The sequence below is a fragment of the Camelina sativa genome, chromosome 15 (genome assembly GCF_030686135.1).
Source record: "Camelina sativa cultivar CO46 ecotype springtype chromosome 15, ASM3068613v1".
Lineage (NCBI taxonomy): Eukaryota > Viridiplantae > Streptophyta > Magnoliopsida > Brassicales > Brassicaceae > Camelina > Camelina sativa.
Genome location: NC_141894.1, coordinates 5,949,963 through 5,968,035, shown reverse-complemented (window position 1 = coordinate 5,968,035; position 18,073 = coordinate 5,949,963). Strand labels below are relative to the sequence as shown.

At 35.2% G+C, this 18,073-nt stretch overlaps 4 protein-coding genes and 1 pseudogene across 4 annotated transcripts; 3 read left to right on the top strand and 2 right to left on the bottom strand.

The window, feature by feature from the left end:
* The first annotated feature begins 2,177 nt into the window (after nucleotides 1–2,177).
* On the top strand, nucleotides 2,178–3,356 carry LOC104748175 (F-box/kelch-repeat protein At3g13680 pseudogene; annotated as a pseudogene).
* A 1,333-nt stretch (nucleotides 3,357–4,689) lies between these two features.
* On the top strand, nucleotides 4,690–5,426 carry LOC147926313 (F-box/kelch-repeat protein At3g13680-like). The gene is made up of 2 exons (XM_087487010.1): nucleotides 4,690–4,993; nucleotides 5,077–5,426. The coding sequence occupies exons 1-2, from the start codon at nucleotides 4,690–4,692 to the stop codon at nucleotides 5,424–5,426; spliced, it is 654 nt and encodes a 217-aa protein (XP_087343136.1).
* A 211-nt stretch (nucleotides 5,427–5,637) lies between these two features.
* On the bottom strand, nucleotides 5,638–6,399 carry LOC104745623 (uncharacterized). Its single transcript, XM_010466916.3, has one exon. The coding sequence runs from the start codon at nucleotides 6,307–6,309 to the stop codon at nucleotides 5,713–5,715; it is 597 nt and encodes a 198-aa protein (XP_010465218.1). The 5' UTR covers nucleotides 6,310–6,399; the 3' UTR covers nucleotides 5,638–5,712.
* A 2,943-nt stretch (nucleotides 6,400–9,342) lies between these two features.
* LOC147926312 (F-box/kelch-repeat protein At3g13680-like) lies at nucleotides 9,343–10,079 on the top strand. The gene is made up of 2 exons (XM_087487009.1): nucleotides 9,343–9,646; nucleotides 9,730–10,079. The coding sequence occupies exons 1-2, from the start codon at nucleotides 9,343–9,345 to the stop codon at nucleotides 10,077–10,079; spliced, it is 654 nt and encodes a 217-aa protein (XP_087343135.1).
* Nucleotides 10,080–10,290: 211 nt separating this feature from the next.
* On the bottom strand, nucleotides 10,291–11,052 carry LOC147926311 (uncharacterized). Its single transcript, XM_087488273.1, has one exon. The coding sequence runs from the start codon at nucleotides 10,960–10,962 to the stop codon at nucleotides 10,366–10,368; it is 597 nt and encodes a 198-aa protein (XP_087344399.1). The 5' UTR covers nucleotides 10,963–11,052; the 3' UTR covers nucleotides 10,291–10,365.
* Nucleotides 11,053–18,073: the final 7,021 nt, after the last annotated feature.

Here is an 18,073-nt window from a genome sequence, read left to right as displayed (position 1 = left end):
GTCCATCTTTAGTGGTTTCCACTATGACTCTAGCTCAGATGAGGAGCTTCACACCCCACCGTCCTCGTTGCCTCCGCCCACTCCACTGGCTCCGATCGATCCCGCGACTGCCATGGTAGTTTACCAGCCTCAGGAGGAGTCCGTAGCTGCATCTTCGCCTCGGGTGAATCAAGTTCCCTCGCCCTCTCACGGGAACCAAGAAACTTGCGACTCTTCGTCTTCTCCGCCAAAAGAGGTGACGTCTCAATTTCCGGTCGTCGATCTCACTGGTGATGTCCCCGTTCCCACGGTGTCGAACCAGGGAATCTCGTCTCGTCTGCGTAAGAGACAATCAGCTGCGGATACAGATGGTCGTGAATCCAAGCGTCCGTCTCTTCGTAAGGACAAGGGTGTGTCCTCCTCACGCGGTGCATCGTCTAAGGACTTTGACACAAAACGGTTCATATATGCTGAGGCTGCTCGACGGTATGGTTTCTTCACCTCTCGAACCATTGCTGCTGAGGTTAGCTATACTCAGGGAGTAGGTGTTTCTACTAGGGAGTTGCTTGATCAAGTTGGTCTGTCAAAAACGGTCACCCAAATTGTTCCCTATGATTCTGAGATTGTTTATGAGTTCTGGGCGAATCTTCCTACAGTCAAGGTTGAAGGAAACTCAGTTGATGTGCTTGTCAGAGATTGGATGTACGAGTTTTCTCCCAGCCGCATCAATGCTCTGTTTGGTCTTCAATCAGTTGATATTCGTGAGCAAAAGCTACAGACGGCTGCAATCCTGGAGGAGGATCTCGCACTCTTTTTGTCTGGTGGTCAAGTGAAGACTTGCAAGCAGCTTGTATCGACGGCGATTAAGGACCCAGTGATCAAGGATCTGAATAAGATTTGCTGCAGCAACTGGTCTCCCATGGTGAATACAGGGTACATATCCGCGAACAGAGCCATGGTGATCTACATGATCATGCATCGTATTCCCTTTGATTTTGGGAGAATGATCTACGAACAGATCATACAGTTGGGTCTGCAAGCTCAGTCAGGATTTCGTCTACCTTTTCCAAGCCTTATCCATCAGCTCCTTGCAGCACAACGTCCTGTTCCGAGTCTTCAGCAACAAGACGTGAAAAAGACAAAGGGGAAGCAGACTATGTCGCGTTCCGCTGAAAAGACTGTTCGTAGGGGTTCATCTGCAGAGCGCAAAGCCATCCGGTTGGCGATCAAGATTCTGCAAGATGCCTTGGACGCTGGTAAGTTGTTTCTCACTTTGATACTTGCTCCAGTTTCCTGTTTAGTTTCTTGGTATTTTTGACTAAACTGTGCCAAACAAGCAGGGGGAGATGAGTCTGATTCAGAGGTCTGAGGGGGAGGTTAAGCTATGGGGGAGCAGTTGTTATCGTTGAGAATTGTTTTTATTTGGTTTCATGTGGTTCTCCCCTGTTTAAAATTAGACTTATTTTGTTTCTGTTTTGGTTTGAACAATTTATTTTATCAAGACTTTGTCGGTTAACCGTCTTGTGTTGATTGCTGGAATATTTTTGTTGGTACGGTTGTGTTCTTGTCTTGGCTGTGTTTGTCTGTGCATTTTCAGGTTTGATGTTGCGGTTGCTTGTGTGGCAAGATTCAGTCAAAAAGGGGGAGATTGAAAGTGCATCAGAGCTCTGAAGGTGACAGGAGCCTGCGGAGTGTCTCAGAGCGCTGATATGCTGACGTGGTAGTTGAGCTGACGTGGAAGAAGATTATGGGAGTCGTGATAAGGAGCGTGAGAAGAAAGGAAGAGGAAGATCAAGATATACACGAGAAGATTGAGAGTATATTTGATCGAGAGGATTAGGGAGGATATTTCTTAGGATAAGGAATATTTCCTTTTAGTTAGGGATTCACAAAGATCTAGGTTAGAGATCATTTGTGAAGGGTTTAAAAGGACGAGGGCTGGCCGCAAAAAGAGTCAGCACTCGTGGGATAAGTTTGAGAGATTTGTAAACCTTCGAGCACACAAAAAGAGCTTTGAAGGTGAATGTGTTTTACTCTTTTAGATCTACACAGGGTGTTGTGTTAGATAGACAAGAGAGTAGGCTTAGATTCATAACTTGTAAAAAGGGAGTTTTATAAGTTTGAATAAAAGTGTTTGCTTGGCGCGTTTCCAAGCAATTTAAGTGATTGTTGTTCTCTATACCTTTACAGAGATACTCTCTAGGGTTCCGCTTAAATCTCTCAAAGCAATACGATCAACTTGTAAAAATTGGAACGGTTTATCGAAAAATCAGATTATCGGTAAAAAAGCAGCAAGGAAGAATCAGTTGATGGGGTTCCTGATGATGGATTATAGCGTTTTTTCAATGAAATTTGATCTCCAAGGAATAAGGGGCGATTCTGTTAGTCCATCTGTGAAGCAACTAAGTGTACTCGATCAGATAAAGGTAACTGAAATCCTTCACTGTGACGGCTTATTGCTGTGCGTCCTCGAGGACAGGTCGAGGCTCTTGTTATGGAATCCTTATTTGGGCCAAACCATGTGGATCCATCCCAGAAAATTTTTTGACGTCTTGGACAGGTATGCTATCGGTTATGACAAGAACCGTAACCACAAAATCTTGAGAATTTTCGGTGAGCAGGAAACGGTTCTTGGTTACGAAATCTATGATTTAAGCTCTAGTTCATGGAGTGTTTTTGATGTTACTCCCGACTGGGAGTGTCAGATACCCTCTTATGAACGCAGCGTTTCCTTGAAGGGACATGCTTATTTTTTGGCTGAAATCGTGGGTGAAAGCATGGTTACCGATATCTTAGTCTATTTTGATTTTACAACAGAGAGATTTGGACCGCATCTGGTTCTGCCTTCTTATGATTATCACCCTGTGTCTCTATCTTGTGTTAGAGAAGAGAAGCTCGCTCTGTTATATTATGCCTGTGAGATTTGGATTACGAACAAGATTGATCCCTATGAGGTGTCGTGGAGAAAGTTACAGTGCATTGATCATTTACTTGTCCTATATGGTGGTAGTTTTCTCATTGACGAGGAGGAGAATGTTGCTGTGGTTTTTGATCTAGATAACGAATATAAAGGGGGACACCAAACAGCTTATATCACTGGACAAGATGGCTACTACAAATCTGTGAATCTCAGAGAAACTCGGTATTTTAATACACCTTGTGGCGAACCTGTAGCTGTCGCACCTGTGTGCTCTTCTTATGTTCCAAGCTTAGTGCAACTCCAAATCAACCATCCAAATCAACCAGCCGGGCAAAGAGAAAGAAATTCATCTTTAGTTACTTCCATGTATAATTTGTCTCTTTCATCATCATCTTTTTTTGAACAATTACTAGTTTGTGTTTTGCTACTTATCATCATCATCATCATCATCGTCTAATAAATAACTATCGTCTAATAAATAATTATTCTGAATCATTTTCTGTTTATATCAAACAAAAAAAAAGTAGGCCTTTTTGGTGTGTCTCCATCTTAGCTAGACAACCGAAAATTTTACGTGATAAAGTTTGATATAAAGCTAGCCATTGGGCTAATCATATCTTACAGTATGTATTTTATATCACAAACTCAAATAATGATAATATATCACTAATCTTCTTTTGTTTCATTTCATTGGCTTTCAGCATGTTCTTTTGAACAATTATTAACCTGTGTTTTGCTATTTATCATCTAGTAAAGGAGTCGGGTTTTGTATGTTTCATCCTCTTTTCAATTGTTCATGTCAAAAGGAGTCGGTTCTTGGTTATATATATGGCAAAAAAAGACGGAGAAGTTAACATAAACTGATCAGTGGAGTTTTACGGACCAACGGATAACGGTATGATACCATTACTTATGAAGTAATTTTGACAGGAAAAAATGCTCTAAACTTGAAAGAATGTGAACTCAGACGAGCTTTTTCTCTTTGAACAAATTAAAGAGCATCAAGTAGGAAAATATATGAGACGCAAGCAAAGTATCCAAGAAAATTACTTGAGCACTTGGCCAAAGAAGAAAGCAGTGAGTGAGTGTCATACAAATAAAATAAAGCAACACATTATGTTTGTAGCACACAAACGAAACAAAAGCAAAGAGTGGACAAATGAAGACGTACGTTTGCTTAGAGAGAATTGTAGTGAGATGCTAAATTCATTTTGTCATAATTAACATACATCGATCCAACATTTTGAGACCCATTAAACAGATAGAAAGCAAAATATTCAAACAAATCAATCACAGAGAACAAGCATATTCAAACAAAGCTTAACAAGAGATTGCTAACTTAAAAACATGATTGAGGCTTAGAACTAAATTAATACTTAGGTTTCTCAAGACAGATTCATCCAAGACCGTTCGGGTCAGTTTATGTTTGATTCAATTCGGTTTGGTTTGGTTGTAGTTTAGTTCGGTTTAAAAATAAAATAATGTAACAAAATAAATTAATTAAGATTTTATAATATTTAATTAATCAAATAAATTAAAAAATCTAAAAAAATAAAATAAAATTCCTAATATTAAATAAAATTAAATTTATATTATTTATATTTAGTTAATTTTATTAGGAAAATTAAAATAAAGTAAAATAGAAACCAAATACAAGTGGTAATAGTTAAAATCACATATTTATAATTTTAATAATATTATTAATTAATTTAAGAAACACTTTTTATAGGAAAAAGGAAAGTAAATTATATATTACAGAAGCTGGAAAGAAGGACGAAAGAGATTAGAGAATGGACGATCTTCCAAGGGACTTGGTAGAGGAGGAGATACTCTCTAGGGTTCCGTTTACATCTCTCAAAGCAATACGATCAACTTGTAAAAATTGGAACGGTTTATCGAAAAATCAGATTATTGGTAAAAAAGCAGAAGCAGCAAGGAAGAATCAGCTGATGGGGTTCCTCACGATGGACAATAGCGTTTTTTCAATGAAATTTGATCTCCAAGGAATCCACGACGACGACGAGGACGACGATTCTGTTAGTCCATCTGTAAAGCAAGTAAGTGTGAGTGGGAGATACCTTTTTTCGACGCAGCGTTTCTTTGAAGGGACATGCTTATTTTTTTGGCAGAAAGCAGGGTTGCCTGGACATGCTTAGTCTCTTTTGATTTTACAACAGAGAGATTTGGACCGAATCTGCTTCTTCCTTCTTGTGATTATTACCCTAAGTCTCTATCTTGTGTTAGAGAAAAGCAGCTCGCTGTGTTATATCTTGACGATCTTCACTGGGAGATTTGGATTACGAACGAGATTCATCCATATGAGGTGTCGTGGAGCAAGTTACACTGCCTTAATCATTTTTCAATTGACCTAATTGGTGGGAGTTTTCTCATTGACGAGGAGGAGAATGTTGCTGTGGTTTTTGATCTAGATCACCTATATAAAGGGGGACACCAACAAGCTCACATCCTTGTACAGGATGACTACTTCAAATCTGTGAATCTCAGAGAAACTCGGTATTTTAATTAATTAAGGATTCATTCTTTCCTTAGCCGCATGCATCTAGCTAGCATCCGATTAGTCCAGATTCCAGAATAATTAAGGGTAATACATAAGTGTAATTTTTATAGCTAAAATGGCAAAAGAGAAGAAGAAGGAGAAGGTAACATAAAGTACTGATCATCAGTGGAGGTTTTGTGGACCAAACAATACCATTTATTTAGATAGTAATTTGACAGGAACAATTGCTCTAAACTAGAAAGAATGTGAGCTTTTCCTCTTTGAACAAATTAAAGAGCTCCAAGTCCTAGTCCTCCTAGGGGAAATTATAGCAAAGGATCCAAATGGAAAAAGTATACAAAAATCCGGCAAGCACCAACGCCAATCCGTTATCGACGTCTATAGTTCCCAAGATGCCAAAAAGAGCACATAACCAACCAAAGAAGAGCGTGAGCAAAGCATGTATCATCTCCATCCTAAACTTATCCGATAGCTGAATAAGCCCTATCCCTCCGGTGAACAACGATACGGTGAATAACGACACGTACAAGGAAAACGGCTTATTCTTCGTCAACAGGACATAATTTATCGGCGATGAGAAGAGTAGGTACATGGAAATCTCCGAGAACACAACCTGAGGAATCCTCTCTCTAGGTGTAGTAAACTCCTTGTACCAAGTGGAGGGAGGATCGGTGAAGAAGAGATATCTGAGTAGCGTCACTGCGTAAAACGTTGTGACACTGACCGCGCCGTCCCTGAGGAACCGAGACAACGATGAAGAGTCTCCAGGTGGCCAGAAAAGATTGAGGGATATGTAGAGGCCAAAGAGCGAGAGTAGAGTCGCAACATACCATATTCCTCTGCATACAATCACATCTCTCTTACTCATCATCTTCTCCATTATGTTTCTCATTTTCTTCTTCCTTTTGGGGTTTCGGAGATCTAATCTAGGGATGATGAACTAATATAAGGGTTTTTGACTATTATCCGCTACTCAAAAGATTCTTCAAAATCACAATTAACTATCAAAATCAGAACAAAATAAAGAGACATATTAGTTTGTTAAGATTCCCAAAGATTTCTATTTTCCAAGAGCTAGCTTTCCCGTTGGGATTTTAGAAAAAGAAACTTGTTCGTCAAGTCATGATGAAAAATACATTGACATTAATTAAGCATTTGAAGGCCAAAGAAGAAAGCACTGACATTAAACTAAAGCAACACATTATGTTGATAGCACACAAAAGAAACAAAAACAAAGAGTGGACAAATGAAAGACGTTTTCTTAGAGAGACATGTAGTGAGAAGCTAGATTCAATTTGTCATTCTGATACAAGAGAATTTGTTAATTTAACAACATGAGTGAGGCTTAGAACAAAGTTCTTAGGTTTCTGAAGACAGATCGACATTCTGATACAAGAGAATTCAGTTTGCAGACATATCTTCTGAAAACATAAGAGCTTTGTTCTACTTTACTCCAGGCCATGTATCTCTCTCTCTCTCTCTCTCTAATAATGGGCAAAGTGTTCTTAGAGAGAGTGCCTTAACGCATTTTTGTAGCTCAGAATTTTATTTGCTTTTTTTTTCCATAACCTGGGAAGAAACATGGGTATATTTGAGAATGAGCTGAGATGCTATACAAATTACTGATACAGTACGCTTTTTGAAGTAGTCATACACTCCAGTTTGACTATGTTCTTTAACTCGTGGTTGAACCTTTGATACACTTGTTATACACGTCTTCTTTTGACCCCACGTTAATTACTATTATCAATAGAAATAGTTTGATATATAGTAAAAAGAACTAAAGCTACACAGAGTCGTTAGCTTCTCTGTCACGTTAAAATAACTGAAAAGGAAAAGAAAAAAAAATTAATCATATAAGAAAAGAGAAAAGGAAAGTAAATCATATACGTAAAAATAAGGTTTTGGTCTCTCCTTATTGGTTGATTTTCATTTAATGATTTTTTATTTTTTATTTTTTTATTTGCTTTCTAATTGTTATATTTAAGAACTAATTAACACAATACATTTACATCACACATTAAAATTAAAATTATAACTGAAAATAAAATAAATTATGCATTAATCATATTCTATCAGTCAATTTTATTCAAACACAATAAATTATAATTGTAGTTCTCATAATTCTAAATTTAACTTTTATTAATTCTTATCTTATAAATAAGCATTCTCTCATTCTCTCATATTGGCATTCTTTTACTTTCTTATTTTAACATTCTCTCATTCTCTTCCACAATTTTGTTGTATGGGTTACAAAAAAACAAATGAAATATCATTGTAAAATTTTAATGCTAAATTTTAATTTTAGAAACTATATGATACATTAAAACCTCTATAAATTAATACTTTATAAATTAACAAACACTAGAAATTAATAATTGTTGCTAGTCCTAAGTCGGACCAGTGTAAAAATAACAAAATTTGATAAAATAATAAGATAATAATTCTTTTAAAATTCCTATATAAAATATGGTCCCAATAATATCATAAATTAATAATAGTGTAAATTTATATATATATGCTGATATAATAAAGTATGCTTCTCCTAAACTTCATATTTATAATACAATTGTTATGTTGTATCTTCAAACCATAATGATATAAAATATTCTAGAACGTTTCATAAAAATAACTAAAACGTTTTAAAGTTTTCAATTTCTAAATATGCATCATTTGCATTTTGATAGTTTGGTAGGCTATTAAAATATGACAACTGACAACGAAGAACAGAGAAGACAAAAGAATTTTTTTGTTTTCTTTATTTTTTGTTAAATAAATAAATCTGAACGATTTGCCATTTTTTATCCCTCAAAAAAACAAGACTTTTAAATTGTCACATCATAAATACAGATAAGGGTTATATTGCGGGTGACTTTTGAGATCATAGTATTGACCTGCATTTATTTGATGTGGAGGGTTTTCTTGCAAAAAAAATTACTTGGAGGATTTTTTTGCACAAAACCCATAATAATATCATAGTAGTGTTATCAATGAATTTAATTTAATATAATAGAACATGTTAAAAATGTATTAATATACACTTAGTTGCACTTTTGTAACTCTGAAATAGTTACCTTTGATACATTGATTTCTGTATTATCTATTAAAAAAATATATATTTCACTATAACCACTATGGCATCATATTTAAAATCTCACATAATTTTATAAATTCTACAATATCATTATTTTTTCCTTGATTTAAACAATGATATCTTAACTTAATAAAAGTTTTAGTTTATTTGAATAAGATATACATGTAATATATGATATATAGCTTAATTATTTTTTCTATATGAAACATTGTCATTTTATATAAATCAAAGTCCATATACAATTAAAGACTTTAAGATAATAATCTAATAAAGTAGTCGTTGTTTTTTATTTTATTTTTATGGAAAATATATTAGTCTAATAATCTATTGTTAGACTTACTTAGTTATATATGTAAGAAACACTGCAAACCTACTATTTATTATTTTGATTTTTTCTTAATTGAAACATTTTATATTTCTTTAAACTATCACCATAAATAAATAAAAAATATGCATAACTAACACCACAAAATAAATTTTATGAAAATAAAATATATATCACAATGATTTTGAAATATAACTACAACTACAAAAATATATGGCATATGACATATGGCATGTAACATACAATATTACTTAATTGCACTAAATATATCATCAAACTTTTTTTTGATTTTTTACTTTATTTAAATTCATACTAGGTAGCTTTTAAATTTTGATATACACCAAAAAAATAAAATAATAATAATATATTAATTTATATTATTTTTCAAAATAGAAAAGCCTTTATGTAAGAACTCACCTTGGGTAACACCTAATTATATATTACGTTACAGCCTAAAAGCGTAGGTGTTTACAAAAGCTGGAAAGAAGGACGAAAGAGATTAGAGAATGGACGATCTTCCAAGGGACTTGGTAGAGGAGGAGATACTCTCTAGGGTTCCGTTTACATCTCTCAAAGCAATACGATCAACTTGTAAAAATTGGAACGGTTTATCGAAAAATCAGATTATTGGTAAAAAAGCAGAAGCAGCAAGGAAGAATCAGCTGATGGGGTTCCTCACGATGGACAATAGCGTTTTTTCAATGAAATTTGATCTCCAAGGAATCCACGACGACGACGAGGACGACGATTCTGTTAGTCCATCTGTAAAGCAAGTAAGTGTGAGTGGGAGATACCTTTTTTCGACGCAGCGTTTCTTTGAAGGGACATGCTTATTTTTTTGGCAGAAAGCAGGGTTGCCTGGACATGCTTAGTCTCTTTTGATTTTACAACAGAGAGATTTGGACCGAATCTGCTTCTTCCTTCTTGTGATTATTACCCTAAGTCTCTATCTTGTGTTAGAGAAAAGCAGCTCGCTGTGTTATATCTTGACGATCTTCACTGGGAGATTTGGATTACGAACGAGATTCATCCATATGAGGTGTCGTGGAGCAAGTTACACTGCCTTAATCATTTTTCAATTGACCTAATTGGTGGGAGTTTTCTCATTGACGAGGAGGAGAATGTTGCTGTGGTTTTTGATCTAGATCACCTATATAAAGGGGGACACCAACAAGCTCACATCCTTGTACAGGATGACTACTTCAAATCTGTGAATCTCAGAGAAACTCGGTATTTTAATTAATTAAGGATTCATTCTTTCCTTAGCCGCATGCATCTAGCTAGCATCCGATTAGTCCAGATTCCAGAATAATTAAGGGTAATACATAAGTGTAATTTTTATAGCTAAAATGGCAAAAGAGAAGAAGAAGGAGAAGGTAACATAAAGTACTGATCATCAGTGGAGGTTTTGTGGACCAAACAATACCATTTATTTAGATAGTAATTTGACAGGAACAATTGCTCTAAACTAGAAAGAATGTGAGCTTTTCCTCTTTGAACAAATTAAAGAGCTCCAAGTCCTAGTCCTCCTAGGGGAAATTATAGCAAAGGATCCAAATGGAAAAAGTATACAAAAATCCGGCAAGCACCAACGCCAATCCGTTATCGACGTCTATAGTTCCCAAGATGCCAAAAAGAGCACATAACCAACCAAAGAAGAGCGTGAGCAAAGCATGTATCATCTCCATCCTAAACTTATCCGATAGCTGAATAAGCCCTATCCCTCCGGTGAACAACGATACGGTGAATAACGACACGTACAAGGAAAACGGCTTATTCTTCGTCAACAGGACATAATTTATCGGCGATGAGAAGAGTAGGTACATGGAAATCTCCGAGAACACAACCTGAGGAATCCTCTCTCTAGGTGTAGTAAACTCCTTGTACCAAGTGGAGGGAGGATCGGTGAAGAAGAGATATCTGAGTAGCGTCACTGCGTAAAACGTTGTGACACTGACCGCGCCGTCCCTGAGGAACCGAGACAACGATGAAGAGTCTCCAGGTGGCCAGAAAAGATTGAGGGATATGTAGAGGCCAAAGAGCGAGAGTAGAGTCGCAACATACCATATTCCTCTGCATACAATCACATCTCTCTTACTCATCATCTTCTCCATTATGTTTCTCATTTTCTTCTTCCTTTTGGGGTTTCGGAGATCTAATCTAGGGATGATGAACTAATATAAGGGTTTTTGACTATTATCCGCTACTCAAAAGATTCTTCAAAATCACAATTAACTAACAAAATCAGAACAAAATAAAAGAGACATATTAGTTTGTTAAGATTCCCAAAGATTTCTATATATTGTCCAAGAGCTTTCCCGTTGGGATTTTAGAAAGAGAAACTTGTTCGTCAAGTCATGATGTGAAAAATGGGCCTCAGTCAAGTCCAGTCCAATTCTGACCAAACCTATTATCATATGGGCTTAAGGAGAAGCTGGCCCTACTGTCTTGGCTGCAAAAGAAACAGAGAACAAACGTTAGGGTTTGGCTATAAAAGGATTACAACAGCTTAGGTCTCAAGGTAGAGAAAAAGTGTGCCGTAAGAGACGTACCACAAGAGACGCAAGAGAAACAGAGAGAAGTTGAGAGAGACAATAAGAAGCAACTGAGAGTTAAGAAACAAAGAGAGTTCAAGTCTTTATCTTTGTGTTCTTTGTGTATGCTTGAGATTGTACACGCTCCTTCTAGTTTCTTGTTCTTACTTGTAATACCTTTTACTGGATAGTGAAGTTTGTGGGGAGAGTCCCACACGAGACGTACCGGTTAGAGGCCGGGAACTCGTTAAATTTCTTGTGTCAAACTTCTAGCTTAAAGTTATCAAACGTTCCGCGCTTATAGAAAACTCAACACATGATGAAAAAACACATTGACATTAATTAAGCACTTGAAGGCCAAAGAAGAAAAGCACTGACATAAACGAAAGCAACACATTATGTTTATAGCACACAAAAGAAACATAAACAAAGAGTGGACAATGAATGACGTTTTCTTTGAGAGACATGTGGTGAGAAGCTAGATTTTTTTTTTTTTTTCATCTTCTTCTCACTCAATTAACTTACGATGTGACATGCAATAATCCCTAACACAATGAAGAGAATTAGATGATGTCAACAAGCGGAAAGAAGAGATTATTGCATGTCACATCGTAAGTTAAACGCTCTACATTCGTAAGAAAGTTACATTATAACCTATATACTTGCTTGCTGGTTCTTTTCATGGCCGCGCACAAGACACAAAGATAGTTATTGTTAAATTTTGGTCTTTTGTATTTCATCAGCTCAGCTCGTTTTATGTTAGAGATGAGAGATCTGCTTCTGCATCTCTTTTTGGTTCTAATGGATCGGAGATGAGGGAGCTTCAAGAAGAGTTTCTGCAACCGAGAACGAGATAATTAAGTGAGAAGAAGACGTGAACATGTAACTAAACATGTGCACAAGTCATGTTTTTCTATGTGCAAAAACAAATAGGATAAAAAAAGGTTAGGGATTTTGAGTTCGCTTATTAGTATTGTTTAGAAAATTATCAGATTCTATCTTTCGTTTATCCAAAGTGTAAAATCTACAAGAAAAGGTCTTAGACAAGAATTCTTTTTGCTATCATATAAACACTTAAAAATATTTTATTAGCAAAAACATTCAACAATGAAGTCAAGAGCCAATGATAGTGAGAAAGCGCTAGATGTCAATGGTTGGTCATCACTCATAACACTGATGTTTATTTAAGTCAGTCAAAATTCAGATTTTAGTTCGAATGGAAAATTACAAATTTTTTTATTTATTTATCGCATATGAAAGAGCTATTTATGCCCCCACACGTCACATATTGTGAAGAAGAGAGGAAAAATGGGAAAATAATAAAATTAATTTTCTTTTTAAAAAAGTATAGTAATATTAATGTGAATGGACAAGAGCAGCAACGGTTCAAATCTTAAAATGTACTATTATAATAGTTCATCAATACTTACGAATGTGAATCTCAGTAGGTATAACCGTATAATTCGTTTTATTTGTTTTTGTTTTTCTCTCGTTTCACATCAATTATATATCTTTTATGCATAAGTAACTTCACCAATCAAATTTTGACAAATCAGAAAACAAATTTATTTTTAAAAATAATTGCAAAACAGAAAAGGAAATGTCGTGGCATGAAGAAAATGATACTACAATATTTCAAAACCGTTCAACGCACGAGTTCACTAACAAAAGAAAACATTTATTTTTTCTCAACTATAAAATTTTCCAGAAAGGCTTCAGATAGTGATTAATGAATAATTTCAGATAGTGATTACCACAGCAAAAAAAAAAATGGAAAATTAAGTCTTAAAAATTAAGTCTTCATACAATTATTATTAGGTTTATAACAAACCGAAAGCAAACCAGACTCGTCACTGGGATATGATAAACTTAACATCAAACAAATACAGATTAAAAACTTAAACCAGATCCGCAGATCGATCATCAGTTCATAACTAGGATTATAAACTTAGCACTAAACTAGACTAGATGAAACTTTATTAAAGCAGACTCACAGAGACCTTAAACAGATAAAAACTTACGCTACCTCAACTTCAACCATTTCAACTCCGACTTCTTCACGAACGTTAGCTCCTTCGTTACCTCTTGCGTTACCTCCTGCGTTACCTCCTTCGTTAGCGTCAGCTTCTGGTTTTACGTATACGTACGGGATTTTGGAGATCCTGAAGCATACTAACGCCGCAGCACAGAGATAAGAAAACACGGTTCTTGTTTCGTGGCCTACAAACCCAGCCGCACTTATAAGCTGGAAGGAGACTACTGCGCCGTTGACAGGAACGGTGGTGCCGTTGGTGATGAGAACACTGGTACCTTCGTTTATTCGGGCATGAATGTGGCAAGTTTCTTCAACGGCAGTCACGTGGTCCAATCTAGCTGCCACCATAATAGCAATTGCTAAGAGGCTGTCTGACAGACAGAGAACATCATCGATGTTGAAAAGCTTCAGAAGGGAGATCACGTGAAAATAACTCAGCAGGAAAAATGATGTTGAATACCCATCCAACCCTGTTTTCTTCTCCAGAACGGCGGAGATGAAGACAAACAGCCTAAGAACACCGATTATTCCCATAATTTGCAAGGCTCTGAGATATACCCAGTGATGTCGACACCAGTTCTTTACTGCATCCATCTTCAGATGAAGACAGTAAATGACCACCAGATAGAGGATATCATAAGAGATGCTGAGACCCAAGAGAAGTCCGAGAGGCTTTGACTTCCCAGTGGCCTCATAAGCGCACCATTCCCCAAGAGCGAGACTCAGAACGCACTGAACGAGGAGGAGATAAGGATGCCCGTACAATGCCCGCCAAAGCCGATAGAGAAACGTTGGAGGTGGAGGTGGAGGTACTTGGTTTTGGCCGACTAGAGCTGGAGAATCTTCGGACTCGGTAGCCATTTTTGGTGAAGAAAAGATGGCGACTTTTTATTTTGATCTTTTGCCAATGAACAAACCCTTAAAGAAATACAATAGTAATGTGAAGAAAGATCTCTTTATTTCATATTATACTCTCTTGAGGTTTTACAATGTGGCTTCTCTTCTATTTATACAAAGTTGGAGACATTGCTAACCCTAGTGTTCCTTACACATGTCATCATCTTGAATGAGACCAAGAGAATCAAAGGCGTTCCTCGTTTCGATCTGCAGGTCCATACGCCAGCTCACTTCTTTGTCTTTTGGTGCAGCGTGGCTACTAGAACCTTCTTCTGCAGCTTCTGTCTTATCCTTCTCAATCGACCGTTGCAACATATTAGACCTAGGGACTTTGATTTAGTGGACATATTTACCCTTTTATCAAATAGCCAAAACAAATCAGCGGCAACACGTCTCACCTTATGATGTCTCGCAAGGATTTTAACACGTTTTATATTTTCGATTGGAAGCCTTTTAACAATTTTTTTTTTTTTTTTTTTTTAAATCCCTAGCTAGTGAATCGTTTCCCAGTAAGAATGATATTACTAATTGATGACGAATAAATAGACGAAAAATGAAAGATTAATAGAAAACATATTACTACACTCTTTATTATCAAAAAAATATTAAGAAACATGTGTGCTATCATTTGCTTCTTTTTTCTTCACGTGTCATTTTGGTTTTCTTTGGTGGTTAATATAGAGTCTATATTATAGACTCTCAAAAAATCTGAGGAATGGTAACACAACTGTAATGATATGTTACATTATATAAAACATAATTTGAGAAATTGGTGGATTATGTGCATGTGTTGTTTTTATAATGTGCACGATATTGAACATTTTTAGCAATTTTACTTTTCTTTTTGTTGACGTTAGTCTATTCATTTTGTCTCGACATTTCTTTAACGTCTTTATCGGAAAAAAAAAAAAAAAAAAAACAAAAAAAACAAAACAAAAAACAAAAAAAGAAATGCTTTTTGACGTGTGACATGTAGGTTTATATTTTTGTTTTTACTTGGCTCACCTATATTGGTACTACCCGACGCCTGTCCTGTTCTTCGTTTAATATACAGTCATCCATTTTTTCTTTCTAGTCGTTATCTCTCTGCGCCTTGTCCTGTGATGTTCATGTACGTATACGCCCTTCTCCAGCTGGAATTTTGTGCATAGTTTTTATTTTTTATATATATTTTATTGTAAGTAATTTATTAGATAGGAAAATTCGAAAAAACAAAAAAAAAATTAAGGGAGTATATTGTGACGAAGAGGAATGAATGAAAAAAACTTTCTTCAATTACATAAATGACTTATTATAGAGGGCCAAAGTCATGTGAATTTGAACTTTTTGAGTCACAACTTGCTATTTAATGGAAACAAATGTTGCTGTTTTTGTTAAGGAATTAGAAAGCATGTGTGCTATATTACTACACTCTTTATTATCAAAAAATATTAAGAAACATGTGTGCTATCATTTTGCTTCTTTTTTTTTCACGTGTCATTTTGGTTTTTCTTTGGTGGTTAATATAGAGTCTATATTATAGATTCTCAAAAAATCTGAGGAATGGTAACACAACTGTAATGGTGGAGAAAATATGATATGTTACATTATATAAAACATAATATGAGAAATTGGTGGATTATGTGCATGTGTTGTTTTTATAATGTGCACGTACGATATTAAACATTTTTAGCAATTTTACTTTTCTTTTTGTTGACGTTAGTCTATTCATTTTGTCTCGACATTTTTCTTTAACGTCTTTATCGGAAAAAAAAAATCAAAAAACAAAAAAAAAAGGAAAATCTTTTTTGACGTGTAAGTTTATATTTTTGTTTTTACTTGGCTCACCTCATCCATTTTTTTTTTGCATAGTTTTTTATTTTTATATATCTATTGTAAGTAATTTTAAAAGTCTCTAATAAGGATTTAAAGCGTCCGCCGGTGATAGGAAATTCGAAAAAAAAAAAAAAAAATTAAGGGAGTATATTGTCACGAAGAGGAATGAATGGAAAAAACTTCATCAATTACATAAATGACTTATTATAGAGGACAAGATCGAGTCATGTGAATTTGAATTTTTTGAGTCACAACTTGCTATTTAATGGAAAACAAATGTTACTGTTTTTGTTAAGGAATTAAATGTCGTTACATATGTCTACTATTTTGAAACATTTTCTGTTTATATCAAAAATAGAAAAAGAAAAAAAGGTAGGCCTTTTTGGTGTGTCTCCAATCTCCATCTTAGCTAGACAACCGAAACATATAATTTACGTGATAAGGTTTGATATAAAAGCTAGCCATTGGGCTAATCATATCTTATATGTATTTTATATCACAAACTCAAATAACGATCATAATCACTGATCAATTGATAATTTGCAAATTGTTTACTACGGAATAGATTAGATATCCCTTTAATTTGTACCACTTGATTTAATTTGTCCCAAATTATATTGTTCTCTTTCATCTAAAACTATATTTCTTCTTCTTTTTTCTCGTCGGATGAAACTAAACAATAACAATAACAACACTCTGATCACACCACAGCATTCACAACAAGCAAAAACAAACAAACGCATTCGCACACTATGCAAATGTTATTCGTTATCTTTATCTTTACAATTATTTTGGGCACTTATACATTCCTAGCAAGCTATTAATTTTTGGGTTTCTCACGCTTTAGCCATAACTCAATTGATATACACCAGTTCATCCACAAAAAGAACATGTATATATATATGCCACAAAATAATGACCAGATTGATTAACAATAAACAACTTTGAATATGAACACCCCTTTATTAGTTATTACTCGTGGCCGTACGTACGTGTATCTCTCTTTGTCTCTATCTCTAACAATGGGCAACGTTTGCTAGTTTTAGTACCTGAACCCTCTGGGTCAAAAGTAGAGCACATAGACTGCATTACTTGATTACTTCAAACTTGCTTTTTTTTTTTTATGTGTTGTATTGCCTTGGTAAAAGTAACAGTATATATTATCCAATAACCACATTTTTGGTTTACCGTTTACTCAGTCAAAATTAACACTAATAGTAATTTATACACAATACAAAAAGTGGTTCTGATATCTTACGCCGGTGCATTTTTTACATCAAAAAGCCCATCAGTATATGCAAAGGTTTTGCAAGTGGACTTGATGATGCTCGTTAGTTTAGAGCTGGGAGCATCCTCATTAAGCAGAAGGAAGTTGGCGTAGTTTTCGATTGAAAACCGAGACCGGGGCAACCATGTACGCAAAAGCTTACATCATCGTTAAAGATAAGTACAAAAGAGTTTTATTTGTTTCTTACTATTGCATCATTATCTTTTGTTTCATTTCATTGGCTTTCATCATGTTCTTCTGAACAATTATTAACCTGTGTATTACTATTTATCATCTAGTAAAGAAGTCGGGTTTTGTATGTTTCATCCTCTTTTCAAATTGTTCATGTCACTTGTTATATATATGGCAAAAAAGGAAGGAGAAGTTAACATAAACTGTTCAATGGAGTTTTTACGGACTAACGGATAACCATTACTTATTTAGTAATTTTGACAGGAAATATTGCTCTTAACTTGAAAGAATGTGAACTCAGACGAGCTTTTCCTCTTTGAACAAATTAAAGAGCATCAAGTAGGAAAATGTATGAGAAAAGTATCCAAGAAAATTACTTGAGCACTTGGCCAAAAAAGAAAGCAGTGAGTGAGTGTCACACAAAAAAAAAAGCAACACATTAAGTTTGTCGTAGCACACAAACGAAACAAAAGCAAAGAGTGGACAAATGAAGACGT